At 41.6% G+C, this 22,576-nt stretch overlaps 1 protein-coding gene across 1 annotated transcript in view; it reads left to right on the forward strand.

Annotated features, from left to right (window-relative positions):
• Window positions 1-691: 691 nt before the first annotated feature.
• MORC1 (MORC family CW-type zinc finger 1) overlaps window positions 692-22,576 on the forward strand; it is a 243,862-nt gene continuing 221,977 nt past the window's right edge. Inside the window, exons 1-2 of the mRNA XM_064273472.1 lie at window positions 692-1,182; window positions 20,188-20,222. Coding sequence (XP_064129542.1) covers window positions 692-1,182; window positions 20,188-20,222 — 526 coding nt within the window. The remainder of the gene's footprint in view (window positions 1,183-20,187; window positions 20,223-22,576) is intronic.

The raw sequence follows: 22,576 nt of genomic DNA on the forward strand, positions 1-22,576 counted from the left end.
TGCACAGCTGTCCTCATGAAGAAATTCTGTTGTGATCGCATTTAGTTGTCTCCTCTTCCTTTCCTTCTCCCTAAAGGATCTTTTTGATTTCCTTTCCTCCAAATGGAGAAAACATGATAAACCCAAGAGATTTGGGAAAGTGAGCGCTGTTGCTAAAACACAAGGCATCCTTACTACTGGTGCTATGTAAGGAATTGGACAAGCAGAGGGAAACTATCCATTTACCTTCCCTACACTTTTTTTTACACAACCCGGCGACACAACCCTGGACTTCCTTTCTCCACATTCTCGTGTATGTGCTGTGGGTAATCAAATTTCAATGCCAGCTTTTGCTGCATTTCCCACCTGGGGAGTGGTCCAGAGGCAGGGAGAGGAACAACAGTGTAGAAAGGTTATGTAAACCTCCGTTCAGAAAGAGGAGTCTAGCTCAGAGAAGTCATTCTCAAGTGGTGACCAAAAACCCCTTGCCCTTGAGCCCACTCGGACTCAGCCGCCCTAGAAAACAGAGTAGAACCGTCCCATAGGGTTCCTAAGGAGTAGCTGGTGGATTTGAACTGCCAACCTTTTCATCAGCAGCCTGAGCCCTTAACCACTGAGTCACGGCCACAATAACGTCCGTGGTCGCCTAAGCCCCCAGAGCAGCGTGAACTTCACATTCCTGCCCCCAGGGGGTCCCCGTGTAGGCGTGGGCATGAGCGTGAGCGTGGGTGTGGGCGCGGGCGTGGGTGTGAGCGTGGGCGCGGGCGTGGGCGTGAACGTGGGCGCGGGCGTGGGTGTGAGCGCGGGTGTGGGTGTGAGCGCGGGTGTGGGCGTGGGTGTGGGCACGGGCGTGGGCGTGAACGTGGGGGCGGGCGTAGGTGTGGGTGTGAGCGCGGGCGCGGGCGTGGGTGTGAGCGCGGGCGCGGGCGTGGGTGTGAGCGCGGGCGCGGGCGTGGGTGTGAGCGCGGGCTTGGGTGTGAGCGCTGGCGTGGGTGCGGGTGTGGGCGCGGACGTGGATGTGAACGTGGGCGTGGGCACGGGCGTCAGTGTGGGCGCGGGTGTGGTCGCAGGCGCAGGCGAACAGTCGCGGGGCGGGCGGGTCGCTGTCCCCTTGGGCCGCGCGGGCCGCGTCCAGGGCATGGGCGACAGGTATGCCCCGCTGCGGCGGGCACAGCTGCACCTGGATTTCATCCACGCCAACTCGTGAGTACCTGGCTGGGCCAGTGCGGGGGAGGGTCTCAGCGTGTGCATCTCCTAGCCAAATGCCAAATTTTCAAAAATGAGCTTGATATTGTTGACTTACAGAAACGCACTCACACATTAGTTTGTATGTATTTGTTTAAAAAATGAAAACGTTATCAAAGTATATTCTGGACCAGACGACACCTTTTTGGTCTTCTTCAATTAATACCAAGAGATGGAGCGGGCTCAATTTAGTGTTTAACAGAACGATTTTATTCTAGGTCGGCAGAAGCCTCGTTCTGCCGACCTAGAAATGACCTTCAGCCATCTCTGTGCCAACACACTGACAAGTGAAAGATTAAATTTGCTCTTCACACAGAATAATTTGATTTTATTGATTGGAGCCGGCATGGCTTCCTGAGTCTTAACAAAGCTGCGACCCTTCTGAGGACAGGGATCTCACATTTTAGTTGTTATTTCGGCAACTTTTTCCTCTCCTCCATGCCCACATCTTTCATAGTGCTATTCATTAGGTCTCATTTCAAATACTCAGATTGCAAAGGCAGGTAACAAAGGCTTTCTATTTCATCTATCTTTTCCAACTCAGCAAAGTACAGGAATCAGTACTATATAATCACTGTGGTGGTCATTTTGAGGGGGAGTCTTTCAGTAATTTGGATTTACTGAAAATAACGATTAGTATGAGGGATAAAGGTTTGAAACCACAGAAATGAAAGTGTCCAGAAAGCCAGGAGAGGCCAGCTGTGATTTTAACATGTAATACACCAAGCAAATTTAGCAGATATTTGGTTTTTATCATCTCTATCACCAAGAAAGATCTCAAACTGGAAAGATGAACAAGTAATTAAATGGTAATTGAGGTGGAAGGCAAATGAAAAAATGGTAGATTTGAGTGAGCTTAAGAAAAGCCATAAGCCTTGTGCCAGCAGGACAGGGAAATTTATCTCAGAAAAGTTCCTCAGGCTCACTTTTGTATAGTTTCTGCTTCCTTTCCCCATGCCCAAGCCACCCTGAAACATCCCCTCCCCCTGCTTCATTTTTGATTGATGGTTGGGTAACTTATTAACAAAAGCTACACAGCCTGGGACAGCAGCAAGATCAGATACATCCTGACACCTCCCCTGCGCCAGGTAGATTTTTGTTTGGGACCTCCATCAGTAAAAACAAGAGTGATGTTTTGTTTATCCCTTTGTGCCCTCCCTCCGCCCCATCAATCTGTCATTGAGTCCTCTTCGTGCTATATTTATGTCTCAGGGTCATCTGTTTCTCTACTGGACCTCTGCACATAGCCTCTTCTCTGGCTCATCTTCCCATTCTGGCTCTCTGTGGTCCATGTTCCTGAATCCTCCAGAGAGAACTTTTAAAAAAGTAAACCCGATACACTGCCATTCCCCAAATGCTACAGTGGTTTCCAGTTGCCCATAGAACATTGTGGAGTGGGACACCCTGCAGGGCCCGGGCCCTGCCCTGGCCTTGCCCCCTCGCCCAGCCTCACCGTAGGCTGACCACACCGGCTACCTTAGCGCTTCTCTGTTTCAGGGTCTTTGCACCTCCTGCTCTCCCTGGAAAGTTTTCACCCTGGCTCTGCAAGGGGTTCAGTTCCTTTTCCTCCTCGGGGCTCAGTTTAAATGTCTTGTATCCTGAGAGGCTTTCCCTGACCACCTGCCTCTTTCTCACCACTTACCTTTCCCATCGGTCTTCCTTCAGAGTCACAGTCTGTGTAGCACCTTTATGTACTTGCCCACTTGCCATATCCCTTACTAGCTTCATGTGGAAAATGTACTAGCTCCAGGGACTCCCTGAGTAGCTCACACAATTAAGTGCTGGGCTACTAGCTGAGAGGTTGGTGGTTCCAACACACCCGGAGGCTCCTTGGAAGGTGTGCCTAGTGTCTTAGTTATCTAGTGCTGCTATAACAGAAATACAAGTGGATGGCTTTAACAAACAGAAGTTAATTTTTTCACAATTTCAGGAGGCTAGAAGTCTGAATTCAGGGTGCCAGCTCCAGGGGAAGGCTTTCTCTCCCTGTCAGACCTGGGGAAAAGTCCTTGTCATCAATCTTCCCCTGAGTCTAGGAGTTTCTCTGTGCAGGGATCCTGTGTCCCAGGAATGCACTCTGCCTTCAGCTTTTCTTGGTGGTAGGAGGTTCCTCCCTGTGCTAGCTTCTCTCTCCTTGTTATCTCTTGTAAGGTAAAAGGCGATGCAAACTCCCCTTGCATCAGATCAGAGATGTGACGTGAATAAGGGTGTCGCATCGCACCCTAATCCTCTTAAATGTAATGTAAGCTCGCCTCAATCACAGGCAGAGATTAGGATTTTCAACACATAGGTCAATTACATCAGATCACAAAATGAAGGACAACCACACAGTACTGGGAATCATGGCCTAGCCAAGTTGACACCTATTTTGGGGGGAACACAATTCAATCTGTGACACTGGTGTTCTGCTTCTTGAAAACTGGCCCTGAAAACCCTGTGGAACAGTTCTGCTCTGCACCCATGGGGTCACCATGAGTAGGAATCCACTCTACAGCGGCTACGACCACCAGAGCTACTACCTTGAGCTCCAGAGGGGCAAAGACCTGTCTAGACATCGTTTCCAGCATATTTGCGGGCAGTTGTTAAGAGTTTGTTGAATGAAATAGTACAGAAACTCATGGGCGATTTTGTCAGAATTATTGCAATTACTATTTTCTAAGAATTGTTTCTATGTTGAATTTTTTATTGAATTTTGTTTTAAATTCACTAGAAAAGCTTATGGTTTCAAGTACTGCTTTTGTAAAGCAGATTACCTCCACTTATCTCTTAGGCTATTTTAAGTTTTTATATACCGATTTTCTGTAGAGTGAGGGATCCCTTTCTGTAACAATAGCATTTTTTTTTTTTAATTACAAACTTTAAAGCTGACTTGACTCAAGAGGCCTTGCATCAGCATTTGTGTTTAAAGTTTAAAATTCCAGAAATGGGTATATGTATGTAGTTTATAAATGTAAATTGTAAGCTAAAATGTTGTCCTGTGACCTTAGGTATTTAGAATCTCTGTGGCATTGCAGATGACCCTGTCTCTTGCACAAATAAGCAAATGGTTCTGGTAAATGGATCTGTCTTGCTTCTGCTACCTCTGTTTACTAAACATTAAAGGTAATTGTATACTGAATCCCCTTTAATGCTGTGATAAGTTGCTGATTGAACTATCCACATCAGGAAATGACAAGCAAGTATGAGACCCGGAACACAGCCTGCCTTTATCCCCAGATGCACATTAAGCTTTCAGTGTGTTGTAAGTTGTGAATGAAGACTGTCTAGTGAGCTGTTACCCAGGACCTGGTGTCGGGGAGTGCAGGAGAGGGTGCCGGCCCGTAATCGGTGAGGTTATTTAAGGAGCAGGCTCTTCAGAGGTGGAAAAATTCTACGAATAAATACAGGTTAGTGGGGCAGACAGAGGCCTCCTGCCAGGTACTATGTGGCAGATGGAGCCTTGTGGCCAGAATTTTAAACAATATTCTTCAGAAATAATTTGGCCTTAATAACACAATTTTAATAAATAATTCTCTGGAAAAACTTCAACGAATGGTTATAAAGGAATTTGCAGAGGTTAAAGTTTGTTCTAACTACAGTAAGGTCCTTGAAGTCCTTGCTTTATTAGGCACAGCCAGGATATTTTGGCAAACGTGTGCTTGCTCCTGACTCTATAATGGAGAGCATCTCCTTCACAATCTTGACCGTGCTGAGATAGTCGTTTGCAGAATAACTCCTTAATTGATTATCTGTCTAGAACTGGAGGACATTTGTCTGCAAGTGTCTTGAACCTTTTACACTTACTGCAGAGCTGGCTTAACCTTTTGTTTTCCTTGTATTTCTTCATCAGCACCACTCACAGCTTCCTTTTTGGAGCACTTGCCGAATTGCTGGATAATGCAAGGTAAGGCTTATCGGTGGGGAGATTTCTGAGGGAATTTCATGGCATAATCAACTTGAGTAATATCTAAAGATAAGAAGGTAATGTTATTTTTTCCCACCTGTAATTATTTTGTGGCCACATTTCCTGCAAAATCAAGGAATTATAGGAAAAAAGAGGAGGAATTACTCACCTTGTATTTCTGATCAGACTTGAAGTTAAATTAGGGTTCTGTTTTTGTGTTAATACCCAAGTGATAGCAGATACTCATTTAGATGATTTTTGTGAGTTATATATCAACGTACAGTATGTCTTCAGAATTTACTTTTTGGGGTGGACGTTTATGGAAGTTTTCATTGCAGTGAATCATATATAGTTAAGGTGAAAATAGCTAGTAGCTGTTAATCGCTTATTATGTATCAGACCTGTCTGAAGCACATTACCTGTGACTATTAACTCATTAGTCTTCACAACAACACACTGAAGTGCGGTGATTAGTATCCCGGTTCTACAGATGTGGCAACTGGCACACGGAGAGCAAGACCACACAAGTCACACTTGGCAGAGCCAGAACTCAAATTCAGACTGTCTGCTACACACCTGCCTCCTCTGTCTTGCTGCCTTTCTAACAAAGGTATTGGTGTTTAAGGAAATCTCTTTAACGATTTAAGGCTCACTCAGTAATGTATTTGATCTGGGGGCTTATGAGGGAGTCAGAGTTTCAGCTAAATTGAATCCGGCACTTGACTGGTTTTATATTTCCCTATAAAAGAAGGTTTACGCACCTTTTCCGCTGAAAGCCAAGTCCACCCAGGAAGTAGGAAGCAGTTGTTAGATCAGGGATCTCAGTAGGAGACCTAAACGCCTTGCTACTGGTTGGTAACTATTTCAACTTTTTGTGTTTGTCTCTCATTTTTTGGCCATAAACGGAAATCAAGGAAGTGGGACCACAGCAGTGCTGAGGGCCAAGGGAAGGATCTTGTCAGAGGCCAGCCATCAGCACCGTGGTCATGAAGTTTGTTGTTGTTAGGTGCCATCAGTCAGCTCCCACTCATAGCAACCCTATCTATATACAACAGGATGAAACACTGCGCGGTCCTGCACCATCCTCAAAATTATTGCTGTATTTGAGCCCAGTGTTGCAGCCACTGTGTCATTCCATCATGTTAAGGGTATTTCTGTTTTTTTCATGTCCTTCTAGTTTACCAAACATGATGTCCTTCAGGGACTGATCCCTCCTGATAACACATCCAAAGTATGTGAGACAAACTGTCACCATCCTTGCTTCTAAGGAGCATTCTGGCTGTACTTCTTCCAAGACAGATTTGTTTGCTCTTCTGGCAGTCCGTGGTATGTTCAATATTCTTCGCCATCACAGTAATTCAAAGGCATCAGTTATTTTTCAGTCTTCTTCATTGTCCAGCTTTCACATGCATATGAGGCAACTGAAAATACTGTGGCTTGGGTCAGGTGTACCTTAGTCCTAAAAGTGATATCTTTGCTTTTTAACACTTTAAAGAGGCCTTTTGCAGCTGATTTGCCCAGTGCAATGCATCTTTTGATTTCTTGACTGCTGCTTCCATGGGCATTGATTGTAGATCCAAGTAACATGAAATCCTTGACAACTTCAGTCTTTTTTCCGTTTATCATGATGTTATTTATTGGTCCAGTTGTAAAGATTTTTGTTTTCTTTATGTTGAGGTGTAATCCATACTGAAGGCTTTAGTCTTTGATCTTCGTCAGTAAGTGCTTCAAGTTCTCTTCGCTTTCAGCAAGGAAGGTTGTGTCATCAGCATATCTCAGGTTGTTAATGAGTCTTTCTCCAATCCTGATGCCACATTCTTACATGCTCAGATTGAGTAAGTATGGTGATAGGATACAACCCTGACACACACCTTTCCTCTTTTTAAACCACTGAGTATCCCTTTGTTCTGTTTGAACAATTGCCTCTTGGCCTGTGTACAGGTTCCTCATGAGTGCAATTAAGTGTTCTGCAAGTCTCATTCTTCGCAATGTTATCCATAATTTGCTATGATCCACACAATTGAATGCCTTTGTGTAGTCAATAAAACACAGGTAAACATCTTTCTGGAATCCCTTGCTTCTGTCCAGGATCCACCTGACATCAGTAATGATACCCCTCGTTCCACGTCCTCTGCTGAATCTGGCGTGAATTTCTGGCAGTTCCTTGTCGATGTACTGCTGCAACTGCTTTTGAATGATCTTCATCAAAATTTCACTTGTGTGTGATATTAATGACATTATTTGATAATTTCTGGATTCTGTTGGGTCATCTTTCTTTGGAATGAACACAAATATGGATTTCTTCCAGTTGGTAGGCCATGTAGCTGTCTTCCAAATTTCTTGGCATAGACGAGTGAGCACTTCCAGCACTACATCTCTTTGTTGAAACATCTCATATGGTATTCTGTCAGTTCCTGGAGCCTTGTTTTTTGGCAATGCCTTTAGTGCAGCTTGGGCGGCTTATTTCAGTAGCCCTGGTTCCTGATCATATGCTATCTCCGGTAATGGTTGGATGTCAACCAATTCTTTTTGGTGTAGTGTCTCTGCATATTCCTGCCATCTTCTTTTGATACTTCCTATGTTATTTAGTATTTTCATGGTAAACTCCTTCAATATTGCAACTTGAAGCTTGAATTTTTTCTTCAGTACTTTCAGCTTGAAAATGCCAAGCATATTCTTCCCTTTTGGTTTTCTAAATCCAGGTCTTTGCACATTTCATTATAATACTTTTTTTCTTGAGCTGCCCTTTGAAATCTAGTGTTCAGCTCCTTTACTTCATCATTTCTTTTTTAGCTATTCTGTGTTCAAGAGCAACTTTCAGAGTCTCTTTCGACATCCACTTTGGTCTTTTCTGTCTTTCCCGTCTTTTTAGTGACCTCTTGCTTTCTTCATGTGTGATGATGTGCTTGATGTCCTTCCACAACTTGTCTGATCTTCAGTCATTAGTGTTCAGTGCATCAAATCTGTTCTTGAGTTGATCTTAAAATTCGGGTGGGTTATACTCAAGATTGTACTTTGGCTCTTGTGGCCGTTTTCTAATTTTCTTCAGTTTCAACTTGGACTTGCATATGAGCAATTGATGGTCTGTTCTGCTATCAGCCCCTGGCCTTGTTCTAACCATTGATATTGACATTTTCCATCACTTCTTTCCACAGAGGTAGTTAATTTGATTCCTGTGTATTGCATCCAGCGAGGTCCATATGTGTAGTTGCCGTTTATGTTGTTGAAAAAAGGTATTTGCAATGAAGAAGTCATTGGTCTTGCAAAATTCTTATCATGTGATCTCCAGCGTCATTTCTATCACCAAGGACATATTTTCTAATTACTATTCTTCAGTGGAAAACTGGTGGTGCAGTGGTTAAGATCTCAGCCTCTAAAAAAGGTTGGCAGTTCAAATCCACCATCCGCTCCTTGAAAACCTTATGAGGCAGTTCTGCTCTGCTCTGTAGGGTTGTTATGAGTCCAAATCAACTGGACGGCAGTGGGTTTTTTTTTTTAACGAGTTCTTTTTTCATTTCCAACTTTCACATTCCAGTCACCAGAAATTATCAATGCATCTCAATTGCATGTTTGATCGATTTCAGACTAAAGAAGTTGGTAAAAATCTTCAATTTCTTCGTCTTTGGCCTTAGTGGTTGGTGGGTAAGTTTGAATAATTGTCATATTAACTGGTCATCCTTGTAGGCTTTAGGTATTTTCCTATCATGGACAGTGTGGGTCTTCATGATAGATGTTGAAATATTCTTTTTGATGATGATCACAATTCCGTCATTTTGTCAATTTGTCATTCCCGGCATAGTAGACCATATGACTGATTCAGAATGTCCAATACCAGTCCATTTCAACTGACTAATGCCTAGGATATCCTTGAGTATGCGTTCTATTTCATTTTTGACAACTTCCAATTTTCCTAGATTCATGCTCTGTACATTCCACGTCCTGATTGCTAATGGATGTTTGCAGCCATTATCTTCCCACTTTGAGTCGTGGCACATCAGCAAATGAAGGTCTCAAAAGGGTGACTCCATCCACGTCATTAAGGTTGACTCTACTTTCAGGAAGCAGCTCTTCCCCAGTCCTATTTCGGGTGACGTCCAACCTGAGGGGCTCATCTTCCGGCACTATATCTGACAATATTCTCCTGCTATTAGTAAGGTTTTCACTGGCCAGTTTTTTCCCAAAGTAGATTGCCAGGTCCTTCTTCCTAGTCTGTCTTAGGCTGGAAGCTCTGCTGAAACCCGTCCACCAACAATAACCCTGCGGGTATTTGAAACACCAGTGGCAAAGCTTCCACTATCACAGCAACACACAAGCTACCATAGTATGATAAACTGACAGGCATGCAAGGGTACGTCAAGGTAAACAAGGTAGAGAAGCAAAATTAAGGACCTGAAATAATAGCAAATAATTTGAAGCAATATTACTAGGATATAAGTTGTTAAGTGCCATCGACTCATAGTGACCCCATGCATAACAACAAAACACTGCCCGGTCTGGTGCCATCCTCACAATCATTGCTGTGTTTGACCTGTTGCTGCAGCTGTTATGTCAGTCCATCTCATTGAGGGTCTTCCTCTTTTTGCTGACCCCCTACTTTACCAAGCATGATGTATATAAGTTAGAAAGTCCAGATTTTACATGATGAAGTTCAAAACAGGGGACGCTGAAGGTCTGAATAGCTTCACAGAGCAGGTAGAATAAGAATTCTGGTCTTGAAGGTGGGCAGAATATGAATAGACTGAGGGCCTCTGCTTAGAACACAGAGTGTATTTTCAGCAGTGAGCCTCAAACCCTGGTGTGTGTCAGGACCACCTGGAGGGGTTGACAAGCCCCACCTCCAAATTTCTGACTCAGTAGGTTTGGGGTGGGTCCTAATACTTTGCATTTCTGAGAAGGCGCAGGTGATGTCGATGCTGCTGGCCTGGGACCACACTCTGAGAACCATTGTATTAGAGAGAAATGGAAATAAAATTTGGATGGATAATACTCACAACCCAGCTAATCTACTGCAAATATGGTTTATATATAATAATGTTCTTACTGTGTGTGAGACTCTGTGTTAATCTCTTTATATGCATTTTCTCAGTCTTCACAATAATCTAGGATACAGGTACATTATTATCCATATTTTAAGAGTGAGGAAACAGGCTGTAGTGGGCTAAATTATAAAAATATCTAAAAAACCAGACAAAAGCATGTATGTTTGGTGTAGCTGGAAGTCGTAGGTTATTAACAGGTTTTAAGTGGGTGTGGTAATTTTACCACCAGCACTACCACTATAAGTCAGCAACCTATAAGCCAAACGCAAACGTGGCCGTCATGTCAGTGCCAACTCGTAGCAACCCTATAGGACGGAGTAGAACTGCCCCATAGGATTTCCAAGACTATAATCTTTACAGAAGCAAAGTGCTACATCTTTCTCTGGAGGAGTGGCCAGTAGGTTCAAACCACCGACCTTTTGGTTAGCAGCTCATGATCTCCTCTGGTCTCCCCATTATATGACAATTTTCCATAACTCTGAAAGTTAGGATGTACTATATTTCTACACAAATAACGTACACATTGTACATTTTTTTGCCAACTGCACAACACCCCCCAGTGCTATTTTTGTAAGCTTGCTGTGCCTTGCGTTATATGTGTAGGTGCATTATTTACGTAGACATGTTATTTGTGGGGAAAAAAAAAAGATAATTTCTTTTAAAGGTAGACACTTAGAGTGCTTTCTGCTCTGTGAAAGGCCTGAGGGAAATCATCACCCTCATGAATGAAACACATCTTTCTATTTAGCCACTATCTCTTTTTTTCTGAAGTTGTTTAACTCATTCATTCAATATTCAATAAAGGAGAAACAACAAAGGGGCCCGTTTATTTATTAGAGGGTGATTCAGAAAGAAAGATTGACTTCAGACTCAGGGGAGTGAGAGAAACACAATGAGTAAAGCAATTCTCAGAACAGTGTAAACTGGCAGTGCCCTGACCAAGTCCAGCCTGTCTCGTGTTTGTTTAGACCATACATAAAAGCCCATACAGTGTTTATAAAGCAGAGGAAGAAAAGGAATTGTGAGGTTTAAGAACCAGGAGGCACCACATAAAAATCTGCATCTCCTACTTTTCTTGAAAATCAGAAGAAGCAACCTCAACCCCACATTCCTTCAAGGGACCAGTGGCTGGAGGTGATACCAGGGGCTCTCTCGGGGCCAGCCCCTGCCTTCAGGTTTACCCCAACTCTCACATACTCCCGTGGACAGCCTGAAATCTCAGTTACTTTGTCCTCAGTGGACACTTAAGTTTACTACCCCTGCTTCAGTGCTAGTATTTGACGTCAAATGAAGCTATTTAACAGACATGCAGGATGCTCACTTGGTCTTGCTTTTAATAAGGTTGACTAGTTGCCGTCGAGTCGACTTCAACTCATGGTGACCCCATGTGTGTCAGAGTAGAACTGTGCTCCATAGGGTGAAAAGGGGATCACCAGGTCTGTCTTCTAAGGTGCTTCGAGGTGGACTCATACCTCCAGCCTTTCAGTTAGCAGCCAAGCATGTTAATTGTTTGTACCGCCTAGAGACTCCAAGGTCTACACAAGATCCTTTATTACTATAAGGAATATTTTATATTATTGTCTTCAAGATTTCGATGATTTCCTGTAGTGGTGAGAATTAGAACTAGAAGATGTAGAAAGAATGCTTTACAGGAAAGAGAAAAAAAATGTGGCATGGTAAGGTATGGTGAGGGGCCTCCCCCTAATACTACAGCTATTCAGATAGAAAGTATCTTGGGCTAAAGCACGAAGCTTGTTATAAAATGTCTTGAACATTTTAAAGTTGAGTTATTGATTTATGCCTTATTCCGTGGAAAGCTGACTTTAAAAGCTTCCATTTCAGCACCGTGGTGTTATTGAGCACCTATTTTGTACATGATACTTTGTCCCCAGTCTCCACCGGAACTTTTGTCCAGTTAACTGGAACCTCTCATCTGATATCTTAAATTTTTTTTAAATTAAACTTATCTTGAATTTGAAAAATAGTTGCCTGCTTCGTATTGATTACATTTTTCTAATTTATTTAACATTCATGTGGTTCTGAACAATAGCAGACTTTCCCCGTTTACTTATTTCATCATATTCATTAGCTGGTGGTTTTCATTCCAAATTCTTTTACGCTTCTTGTGATACCAACTGCAGCTGCTGTTAGACATATCCTCCATCACTCACATTTGGATATTGCCTAGACAAATGTCAGTTTCATCCATTAAAAAAAAAATGATAGTAAACTCATGTTATTTTAAGGACTGTCCACATTAGAGAAGCGAATGGCGTGTAAAACTGTAGAGTTAATGAGTGACCCTACAGAATAAAAAACCATCTTATTTTGATTTTCTTTTGTAATTTATACTGGCTTTCGTTGTGGGTTTCCTTCAAAAGTAGGTATTCTCAAAAAATGGCCAACTAATATTGGTGCAGTTAATCATATTAACAAAGATAAAACTAATCTTTACTTAGGTAGTGTCTTGGGACCCTTGAAGACTTGATATTAGACCATCTAATATTTACCCAGAAGAAAACAAAATAAATATTCTTACAAATAAAAATGATACTTTGTTTCTGCTTCTTCATGGGCACCCATTGTGTTAACTCATTGGCTGGCTCGTCTGCTTGAATCTTGGACAAGATTTCGCCTGTACATTCTGTCTTCCGTATCTCCTTTGTATCTTGACTCTGTATCTCACAGATCATTCTCAGCCTCACTCTTGCATCCAGAAACTTTCCCAGATACTAAGGCTGGTCTCCCTCTTTCTGAGCAGGGATATTTAGTTGCAGTGCTTACTACCTTTAAAGAGGGAGCACATCCTCCTTGACTTTGTGTCTCAGTTGTTTCCATTAATTGGTTATTACTGTAACTTTTGGTCCTTGTTCATAGTAAGGCCTATATGTGATATTAGAAAAATAAGAATATGTTGAATAAGAGTGGTGATAAAGGGCATCCTCATCTGTTTCCCGTTCTCACAGGAAAAGCTTTCAGCCTCTCTCCATTCAGAATGTTATTGGCTGTTGGTTTGGTTTAGACGCCCTTTATTATGTCAAGGAATCTCCCATCTATTCCTGTTTGGCTGAGTTTTTATCAGGAATGGGTGTTGGACTTTGTCAAATGACTTCTCTGCATCGATTGAGATGATTGTATGAATCTTTTATTTATGTGGTGGATTATGTTTATCTATTTTTTTTTTCTAATGTTGAACCAGCCCAGCACATCTGGTATGAGTCCCACTTGGTCATGATTTGTTATTTATTTCATATGCTATTGAGTTATGTTGACTAGAATTTGGTTGAAAAATTTTGCATCTATGTTCTTGAGGGATATTTGCCTGTAGTTTTCTTTTTTTGTCATGTCTTTGCCTGGCTTTGGTATCAGGATTATACTGGCTTCATAGAAGGAATTTGAGAGTGTTCTTTCCTTTTGTATGATCTGAAATAGTTTGAGTAGTGCCGATGATAGCTCTTCACTGAAAGTTTGGTAGAATCCTCCAGTGAAGCTGTCAGGGCCAGGACTTTTTTTTTGTTGGCAATTTTTTTTTTATTACCTCTTCAATCTCTTCTTTTGTTATGGGTCTGTTTAATTTTTCTACCTCAGCTTGTGGTAATTTAGGTATGTAGTGTGTTTCTAGAAATTCGTCGATTTCCTTTAGGTTTTCAAATTTGTTGGAGTACAATTTTTCACAATATATTGTCATGAAACCTTTTTATTTCAGTTGGGTCTGTTGTGATATCACCCATCTTATTTCTTATTCAGGTTGTTTGCCTCCTCTCATGTTTTCCTTTTGTCAGCCTGGGCAGTGGTTTGTCGATTTTGTTGAAACTTTTCAAAGAACCAACTTTTGGTCTTGTTTATTCTTTCTATTGCTTGTCTGTTCTCTATTTCATTCATTTCTGCTCTAATCTTTATTATTTTCTTTCTTCTGGTCGTGTGGGCTTCTTTTGCTGCTCCCTTCCTATTTGTTTGATTTGTAGGGCTAACGTTTTGATTTTGGCCCATTCTTCTTTTTTGATGTATGTTTATTGCTATAAATTGAACTCTCAAGCACTGGTTTTGCTGTGTACCAAAGGCTTTGTAAGATATGTTTTCATTCTCATTTGATTCTATGAATTTTTTAAATTCCATCCTTGTTTTCTTCTATTTACCAGTAGTTTTTAAGCAAGGTGTTGTTCAGTTTCCATGTGTTTGATATTTTTTTCCCTTGCTTTTTCTGTTATTAATTTCTATTTTCATGATGTTGTGATCAAAGAAGATGTCTTGTATTATATTGATGGTTTCGGTTTTGTTAAGGCTTGTTTTGTGGCCTTTTCTGGAGAATGTTCTATGTGTGTTGGAAATGAATGTATACTTTGCTGCTGTTGAGTGGAGTGTTCTGTATATGTCTGTGAGGTCAAGTTGGTTGATTGTGGCATTTAGATCTTCTGTATCTTTACTGAGTTTCTTTCTAGATCTTCTGCCCTTCATCAAAAGTGGTGTGTTGAAGTTTCCAACTATTACTGTGGAGCTGTCTATTTCTCTTTTCAATGCTGTTAGAGTTTTTTATTTGTTTTTAATGTACGTTGGAGCACTATCATTGGGTGCATATATAATTATTATGGTTATATCCTCATGGTGTTATAACACTTTAATCATTATATAGTGTCCTTCCTTATCCTTTATGGTGGATTTTGCTTTAAAGTCTATTTTATTGGAGATTAATATTGCCACTACTGCTCTTTTTTGGTTATTGGTTGCTTGGTATATTTTTTTCCATTCTTTGAGTTATAGTTTGTTATGTCTTTGTGCCTAAGGTGTGTCTCTTTTAGATTGCATGTAGATGGATCATTTTTTTTTTTTTAATCCATTCTGCCATTCTCTGTCTCTTTACTCATACACTTAGGCCATTTACATTCAGTGTAACTATTGTAAGTATGAGTTTACTGCTGTAATTTTTGGGGGGTTGTGTTGTCAGTTTCTTTGTTCTGCTGAATTTTCTGTGCTGAGTTTTTTTTATGGATTTTCTTTTCTTTCATTATTGCTGATTTTGTATTTCCTGAGTCTTTATGTTTTTCTTCTTTTTTAATTTGATGGCTGTTTTTTTTGGCTTCCTTTGTGGTTACCTTGAAATTTACCTTTATTTTTCTAGGTTTAAACCAGACATTTATTTCTTTTTGAAAAATTTTAAATTCTGATCTAGGTGAAACTTTACAAAGCAAATTAGTTTCTAATTAAACAGTTCATAGACAAATTGTTTTGGGACATTGGTTGCCAACCCTGTGATGTGTCAACACTCTCCCTTTCTCTATCCCAGGTTCCTGTTTCCATTTGTCTAGTTTTCCTGTCTCTTCTTGCCTTCTCATCTTTGCTTTTGGGCTGGCATGCCCATTAGTCTCTTATACGTGATTGAACTGTGAAGGACATCCCTCACAGTGTTATTGTTGGCCCTATAGACCTGTCCAATATTTGGCTGAAGGGTGAACCTCAGAAGTGACTTCAGTGCTGAGTTAAAAGGGTGGCTGGCGGCCATACTCTCAAGGTTTCTCCAGTCTCTGCCAGACCAGCAAGCCTGGTATTTTATTTTATTTTGGGGGGTGGGGGGTTTGAATTTTGATCTACATTTTTCTCAAGCTTGTCTAGGACCCTCTATTGTTATCTCTGCCGGAGCAGTCAGTGGTGATAACCGGGTACCATCTAGTTATTCTGGGCTCAGTTTGGTGGAGGTTGTGGTGGTTGTGGTGCATTAGTCCTTTGCACTAATCTTTCCCTTGTGTTTTGGTTTTCTTCACTATCCGTTGTTCCAGACAGGATGGGACCAGGGCATGTACCTTAGATGGCTGCTTGCAGGGGTTCAAGACCCCAGGCACAGTGTGGAAACATTTTCATGTGTTTTTGCAATAGTGGTTCCATACAGTATTTGTCCTTTTGTGATTGACTTATTTCACTGAGCATAATGCCTCCCAGATTCATACACATTGTGAGATGTTTCACAGATTCGTCAGTGTTGGTCATTGTGTAGTATTCCATTGTGTGTATATACCATAATTTGTTTATCCATTCATCTGTTGATAGGCACTTTGATTGCATCTTTATGCTATTGTGAATAATGCTGCAGTGAACATGGGTGTGCATATCTCTGTTCATGTGACAGCCCTTATTTCTCTGGGATATATTCCTAGGAGTACAATTGCTGGGTCATATGGTATTTCTATCTGTGGCTTCTTAAGGGAGTGCCATATTGTTTTCCAAAATGGTTGTACTATTTTGCATTTGCAGCAGTATTGCATAAGTGTTCCAATCTCTCTGCAATCTCTCCAACACGTGTTATTTTCTCTTTTTTTGTTTAGTACCAGTAATGTTGGGATGAGATGATATCTCATTGTAGTTTTGATTTGCATTTCTCTAATGGCTGGCGATAGCAAGCATTTCCTCATGTATGTGTTTGCTACCTGAATGTCTTCTTCGGTGAAGTGTCTCTTCATATCGTTTGCCCATTTTTTAATTGGATTAGTTGTCTTTTTATTGTACAGGGGTTGTATTTTCCTATAGATTTTAGACCTTTATCAGATATGTCATAAAAGTAGAAATTACTAACATGAAGAGCAAGGGAAAAAAATCAAATACATGGAAATTGAATGCATCTTGGTTAGAAAACACTGGGCAATAGAAGAAATCAAAGGTGGAACCCCCAAATTTCTAGAATCAAATGAGAATGAGAACACATCATAGCAAAACCTATGGGATACAGCTAAGGCAATCCTCAGAGGTCAATTTATAGCAATAGGCACATATATCAAAAAAGAGAAAAGGGGAAAAAAATAAAAATATTAGCCCTACAACTGAAACAAGTAGGAGAACAGTAAAAGAAGCCCACAGCCAACAGAAGAAAGGAAATAATAAAGATAAGAGCAGAAATAAATTAGAGAATAGAAAAACAATAGAAAGAAACAACAAAACCAAAAATTGGTTATTTAAAAGGATCAACAAAATTGAAAAACCACTGTCCAAATTGACAAAAGAAAAACAAGACAAGAAGCAAATAACCCAAATAAGAAATTAGATGGGTGATATCACAAAGACCCAACTGAAATAAAAAGGATCATAACACAATACTATGAAAAACTATACTCAACAAATTTGAAAACCTGGAGAAAATGGACAAGCTTTTAGAAACACACTACCTAGTTAAACTAACACTAACTGAGGTAGAAAATCTGATCAGACCCAAAACAAGAGATTGAAATTAAAACAAAACCAAAAACCTCCTCCAATTAAAAAAAAAAAAAAAAAGTCCTGCCCAGATGACTTCACCAGTGAATTCTACCAAACATTTGGAGAAGAGCTTGGGGAGGCTTTCGCCTACAGCCCTGGTGGGCAGGGCTCTGGTGGGGTGGTGTTTGGAGCAGACACAGGTCACTGGTTGCAGTGGGGGTGATGCGGAGGGCAAGGCAGTGGGCTATTGACTGCCCCCATGTGCCTGGATGAAGAATCTGCCCCGTCCACTAAAGCGGATAGTGGGGTGTAGTGGAGCTGGTCCTTGGGTGCCCAGTGCCATTGGCTAGAGGGTTTGGGGGCACCACTGGTTCTTCACCCCCAGTATTGGGTGACTGGGTGGAGTGGGTGGTACTGCTGACCCTCAGGTCCCTGGTGTGTGTGGTTGGGGCTCCTTCTTTGGGGGTGGGATGGTGTCGAATGCCACAGACCTATAGTACCCGCTTGGCTGTTGCAGGTGAAGATGCCTTCTGCTGGGAACCCTGCCCACTGTATCCTAATAAGGGCATGCGGTGCAGGGTCGGACAGCAAGGCAGTGGTGGTATGATCGGAGGGGATGGAGGGTGCTGTAAGCCCATGAACCCCCTGTGCCAGTGGCTAAGCTATGGGATAGGCACCTCAGATCAGGCTAAGAGCTACAGGCTTAAGAGGCACTGTGGTGTCAAATGCGTTAGACCTACAGCTCCCACTTGGCTGCTGCAGGTGAAAATGAGCTCCAGCTGGGAACTCTGCCCACCTTATGCTAATGTGGGCATGCTGTACTGGCTCAGCCAGCAAGGCACTGCTGTGGGTGATCAGAGGGGGTGGAGGGTGCTGCAAACCCGTGGACCCCCTGTGTCAGTGGCTGAGTGAAGGGGCAGGTGCCTCTGGACTGGGTTCATGGCTCTTGGAGCTCTGGTGGGGGATGAGGCCATGGTACACGTGGTGAGTTGGGAGCCTTCACCTAACTTGTGCAGGTCTGGTGTCACTCCTGTCTGATTCTGGGGGTATATAGAATCTTTCCTGCTTAGCTGCACCAGTTGGGGTGGGTTTCAGCGTGGGATGCTGCTGCGTGCCTCAGTATCTCCACACGGTGCAGGTTTAGCTAGCAGGATGCTAGTGATCTGGTGATCCTGAATTCCCCATTTCTGCTGCTTCTGAAGTGTCTCTCCTTCCACCTGTCACTCAGTCTAACTCTTCATCTTTGTCTTTGATGCCCAGGGTTCCTACGTCGTCATATATATCTGATTCGCTCGTTTTTTCAGGTTTTTGTTGTAAGAGGGATGACACAAAGCGCCTGACTATTCTGCCATCTTGGCCCACCCTTCATTGACTGATTTTCAGAAGTGGATCACCAGACCTTTCTTCCTAGTCTGTCTTAGTCCGGAAGCTCTGCTGAAACCTGTTCAGCATCAGAGCAACATGCAAGCCTCCACCAACGGACGGGTGGTGGCTCTGCATGAGGTGCACGGGCTGGGATCAAACCCAGGTCTCCCGCGTGGAAGACGAGAATTCTACCACTGACCCACCACTGCCCATCACGATGGGGACAGCTTGCTCATCTGTAAAACAGTGATCATGATACTTACCTGTCGTAGGTTGTTGTGAGGATCGGAGAGAAGTTTCAGAAGTGTTCCATCCAGTGCTTACTTGGCACATAGAAAATGTTCAGGAAACGGCAGTCGTAACTCCAGAATTTCAATATAGGAGGAGCTTGGGGGGTGCAATTTGCCAGAGGAGGTAGCTGAGGGACTGACTTTGAAACTAGCTTTGTAGATCAAGTACACTTTACCTACTCAGGTTTACTGGGGACAGTTTTAGGTTGGGACTAATGGAAATCTTGGGAGAAACTCAAGTTTCCCCAGTCAGAATCCCACTGGTTGTTGCTACTTTACTGAGCTTCCTTTTAGACTCCTCCTTCCCTCAACATGCGCTCTTCCTCAGCGGCTGAGACCTAAATCCTCATGTCAGACCTGTGATATTGAAGCCACACTCTTTTGACTTTTTATCCTTTACATTTTTACTTTTAAAAGTACAAAATAATATCTGTGAATTTTAGAAAACTGAGAAAATAAGGGAAAAAAAGAAAAGTTCATTAGTAGTTTCATTATCTAGAGCAGGAATCCACATACTTTTCTGTAAAAGACCAAACAGTAAATATTTTCAGATTTGTGGACTCTGCAGTCTCTATTGAAACCACTCAACTCTCCCATATTAGTGCAGAAGCAGCCATAGACAATACATAAATGAATAGGCATTGTGTTCCAATAAAACTTTATTTATAAAAAGTCAGTGGGCCAGAGTTGACCCATGGGCCATAGGTTAGCAACCTCTGACCTAGAGAAAACCACTATTAGTATTTTGATTCCTTTGGTTCTAGATATGCACATGTGTATCATATGTGTTCTTCAAAATGTTATCTTACAATACCTATGACTTAGCAATTTTCTATTTCTTTACAGTTTTTTTTAAATTAAATATATCATGAAAACCTATGACTTCTGGATATTTCTCCAACCATTTTTTAAACTATTATTATTCATACCCATTTTGTTGAGGTTTTTGTGTAACTACCACTAAATTCCATCTCTTAAATTTATAAATTTCAGGCTCTGTAACATTCTCAAATTATGAGTGATACATAGGTCTTGATATATAAATGTACAGTGAAACATTCTAGTAATTGTTTTTGAAGCAATTCAAATGTCTTTCTCTGTTGTTTGATACCTGACAACAGATTATACCTCACATAAGCAACTCAGATCAATGTAATTTTTTAAAAAACAATTTCATATTGAAGAAATTATGTTTTTGTATCGTTTTCAGAGATGCAGGGGCCACAAGACTGGATGTGTTTTCAGGTGAGCTGATTTGCTTTCTTCCCTTTTTCCCCCTTTTAATAGAAAAACCCTGTAATTTTACTTTTATTACATTTCATGAAACCAAAGCACATTGTATAGATTTTTAACCTAAGTGCTCTGTGACTACGGTGACCTATGGGGAGTCAGTAGAGTACACTCTGACAGTCAAGTTGTTCAGTTGTTAGAGGACCCTCTGAGAGTCAGGTTGTTTGTTAGAGGACCCTCTGAGAATCAAGTTGTTGAGTTGTTAGAGGATCCTCTGAGAGTCAAGTTGTTGAGTTGTTAGAGGACCCTCTGAGAGTCAAGTTGTTGAGTTGTTAGAGGACCCTCTGAGAGTCAAGTTGTTGAGTTGTTAGAGGACCCTCTGAGAGTCAAATTGTTCAGTTGTTAGAGGACCCTCTGAGAGTTGAATTGTACAGTTGTTAGAGGACTCTCTGAGAGTCAAGTTGTTCAGTTGTTAGAGGACCCTCTGAGAGTTGAATTGTTCAGTTGTTAGAGTATGCTCTGAGAGTCGAACTGTTCAGTTGTTAGAGGACCCTCTGAGAGTTGAATTGTACAGTTGTTAGAGGACTCTCTGAGAGTCAAGTTGTTCAGTTGTTAGAGGACCCTCTGAGAGTCAAGTTGTTCAGTTGTTAGAGGACCCTCTGAGAGTCAAGTTGTTCAGTTGTTAGAGGACCCTCTGAGAGTCAAGTTGTTCAGTTGTTAGAGGACCCTCTGAGAGTTGAATTGTACAGTTGTTAGAGGACCCTCTGAGAGTCAAGTTGTTCAGTTGTTAGAGGACCCTCTGACAGTCAAGTTGTTCAATTGTTAGAGGACGCTCTGAGAGTCAAGTTGTTCGGTTGTTAGATGGCCCTCTGAGAGTCAGGTTGTTCAGTTGTTAGAGTACCCATTTACAAAATTAGATCTTTCAGAGTTTTCTGAAAGCATTGGAGTGGCTTGGAGCAGCCCATTTGCATGAGAAAACAGCTTTATTTTTAAAAAGCGTATTAATTGTTAGTCACAATAAAGCAAACATCATTCCCAACTTATCACAGTTTTGAAATGCATAAGCGAATGTGAAGTATGAATGTTTGAGGGCTATAAAACCCAAACTAAGTATGTTTCCTTCATTGACTTTATTTTTAGCCACCAAGTGTTTATTGCACTAATCAGTTCGTTTCATTAGAATATGGTCCTAATGAAGTTCAGCTGTGTGAAACAGTTCTGTAGTAATACTGCACAGAGAAAAGGCCCGTGATGACAGTGGTAACACTCTGCCCACTCCAGTTCTGCCAGCTCTCCCGTAAATACAGGCTGTTGGTTACAAGTGAGAGGACGTGGTCCACAGTGTAAACCCCCATCTGCATTAACCGAGCAACTCCGTCGTCTGAGTGCTTAATTAAGGTTCTGAGCTATATGGTTGCTGATGATCCTTAAGCCATCATCTCCAGGCATCTGAGGAAACACAATAAATGAAGCTTCTGAAAAGATGAGAAATTAAACAAAAGAGTTAACTTCTATTACTGATAAGTGCTAGATTAGAGTATGTAGCCTAGCGTGAAAGTCAAATGGACTGGCATATGGAACCCCAGAATCAGGTTGACTCCCTACCTAGTCAAGTCAGGCTTCCCCTCCAAACTGGTCTGCCTCTTTGCAGGCGGCTCCTTCTCAAGAGGAAAAATGGAACATCTGAATGTAGCCTGCCCTGTTTATTCTTCCCAAATTACCCATCAGATGTCAGCTTGCCCCACAGAGGAAGAGTGTGGGAAGGGATAGAGAAGAGTCCCTTTACTAATACTAATTGAGCTTCATAGCAGATAGGAGGAAATGACAGTATTTCTCACATACCCAATTCTACAGAGTGTAATAAAAGTCTAGAAGAGACTTAGAATATGGAGGGAACTCAAAGAAGACACTCATGCCTCGTATTAAGGAGCTAAGACTTGAAATATGGATGTGATTTTTGTCAAGTAGTGTAGGAAGAAGAGAATATTCTTGTCTGAAGAATTATTATGAGACAAAGAATGGAGGTAAAGTACTTCGGAGATTCATTCATTTATTCAATAACAGTTTATTCATTGTGTACTAAGAATGAGCCAAACAACAACTCCTCTAGGCCAGGAATAGAGAATTGAGTGAAGCGTTTGATCAGAGTTCTTGCTTATCAATGTTTTCGTGAAAATATAAATGTATAAATCACCTATTCATGTTATGGGACCCTGTTGGCTCAGTGGTTAAGAGCTCGGCTGCCAACCAAATGGTTGGCAGTTTGAATCCACCAGCTGCTCCTTGGAAATCCTATGAGGCAGTTCTAGTCTGTCCAATAATTTCACTATGAGTTGGAATCACCTCAGTGGCAACATTTTCTTTTTGTT

The sequence above is a fragment of the Loxodonta africana genome, chromosome 20, assembly GCF_030014295.1.
Source record: "Loxodonta africana isolate mLoxAfr1 chromosome 20, mLoxAfr1.hap2, whole genome shotgun sequence".
In the NCBI taxonomy this organism is placed as follows: Eukaryota; Metazoa; Chordata; class Mammalia; order Proboscidea; family Elephantidae; genus Loxodonta; species Loxodonta africana.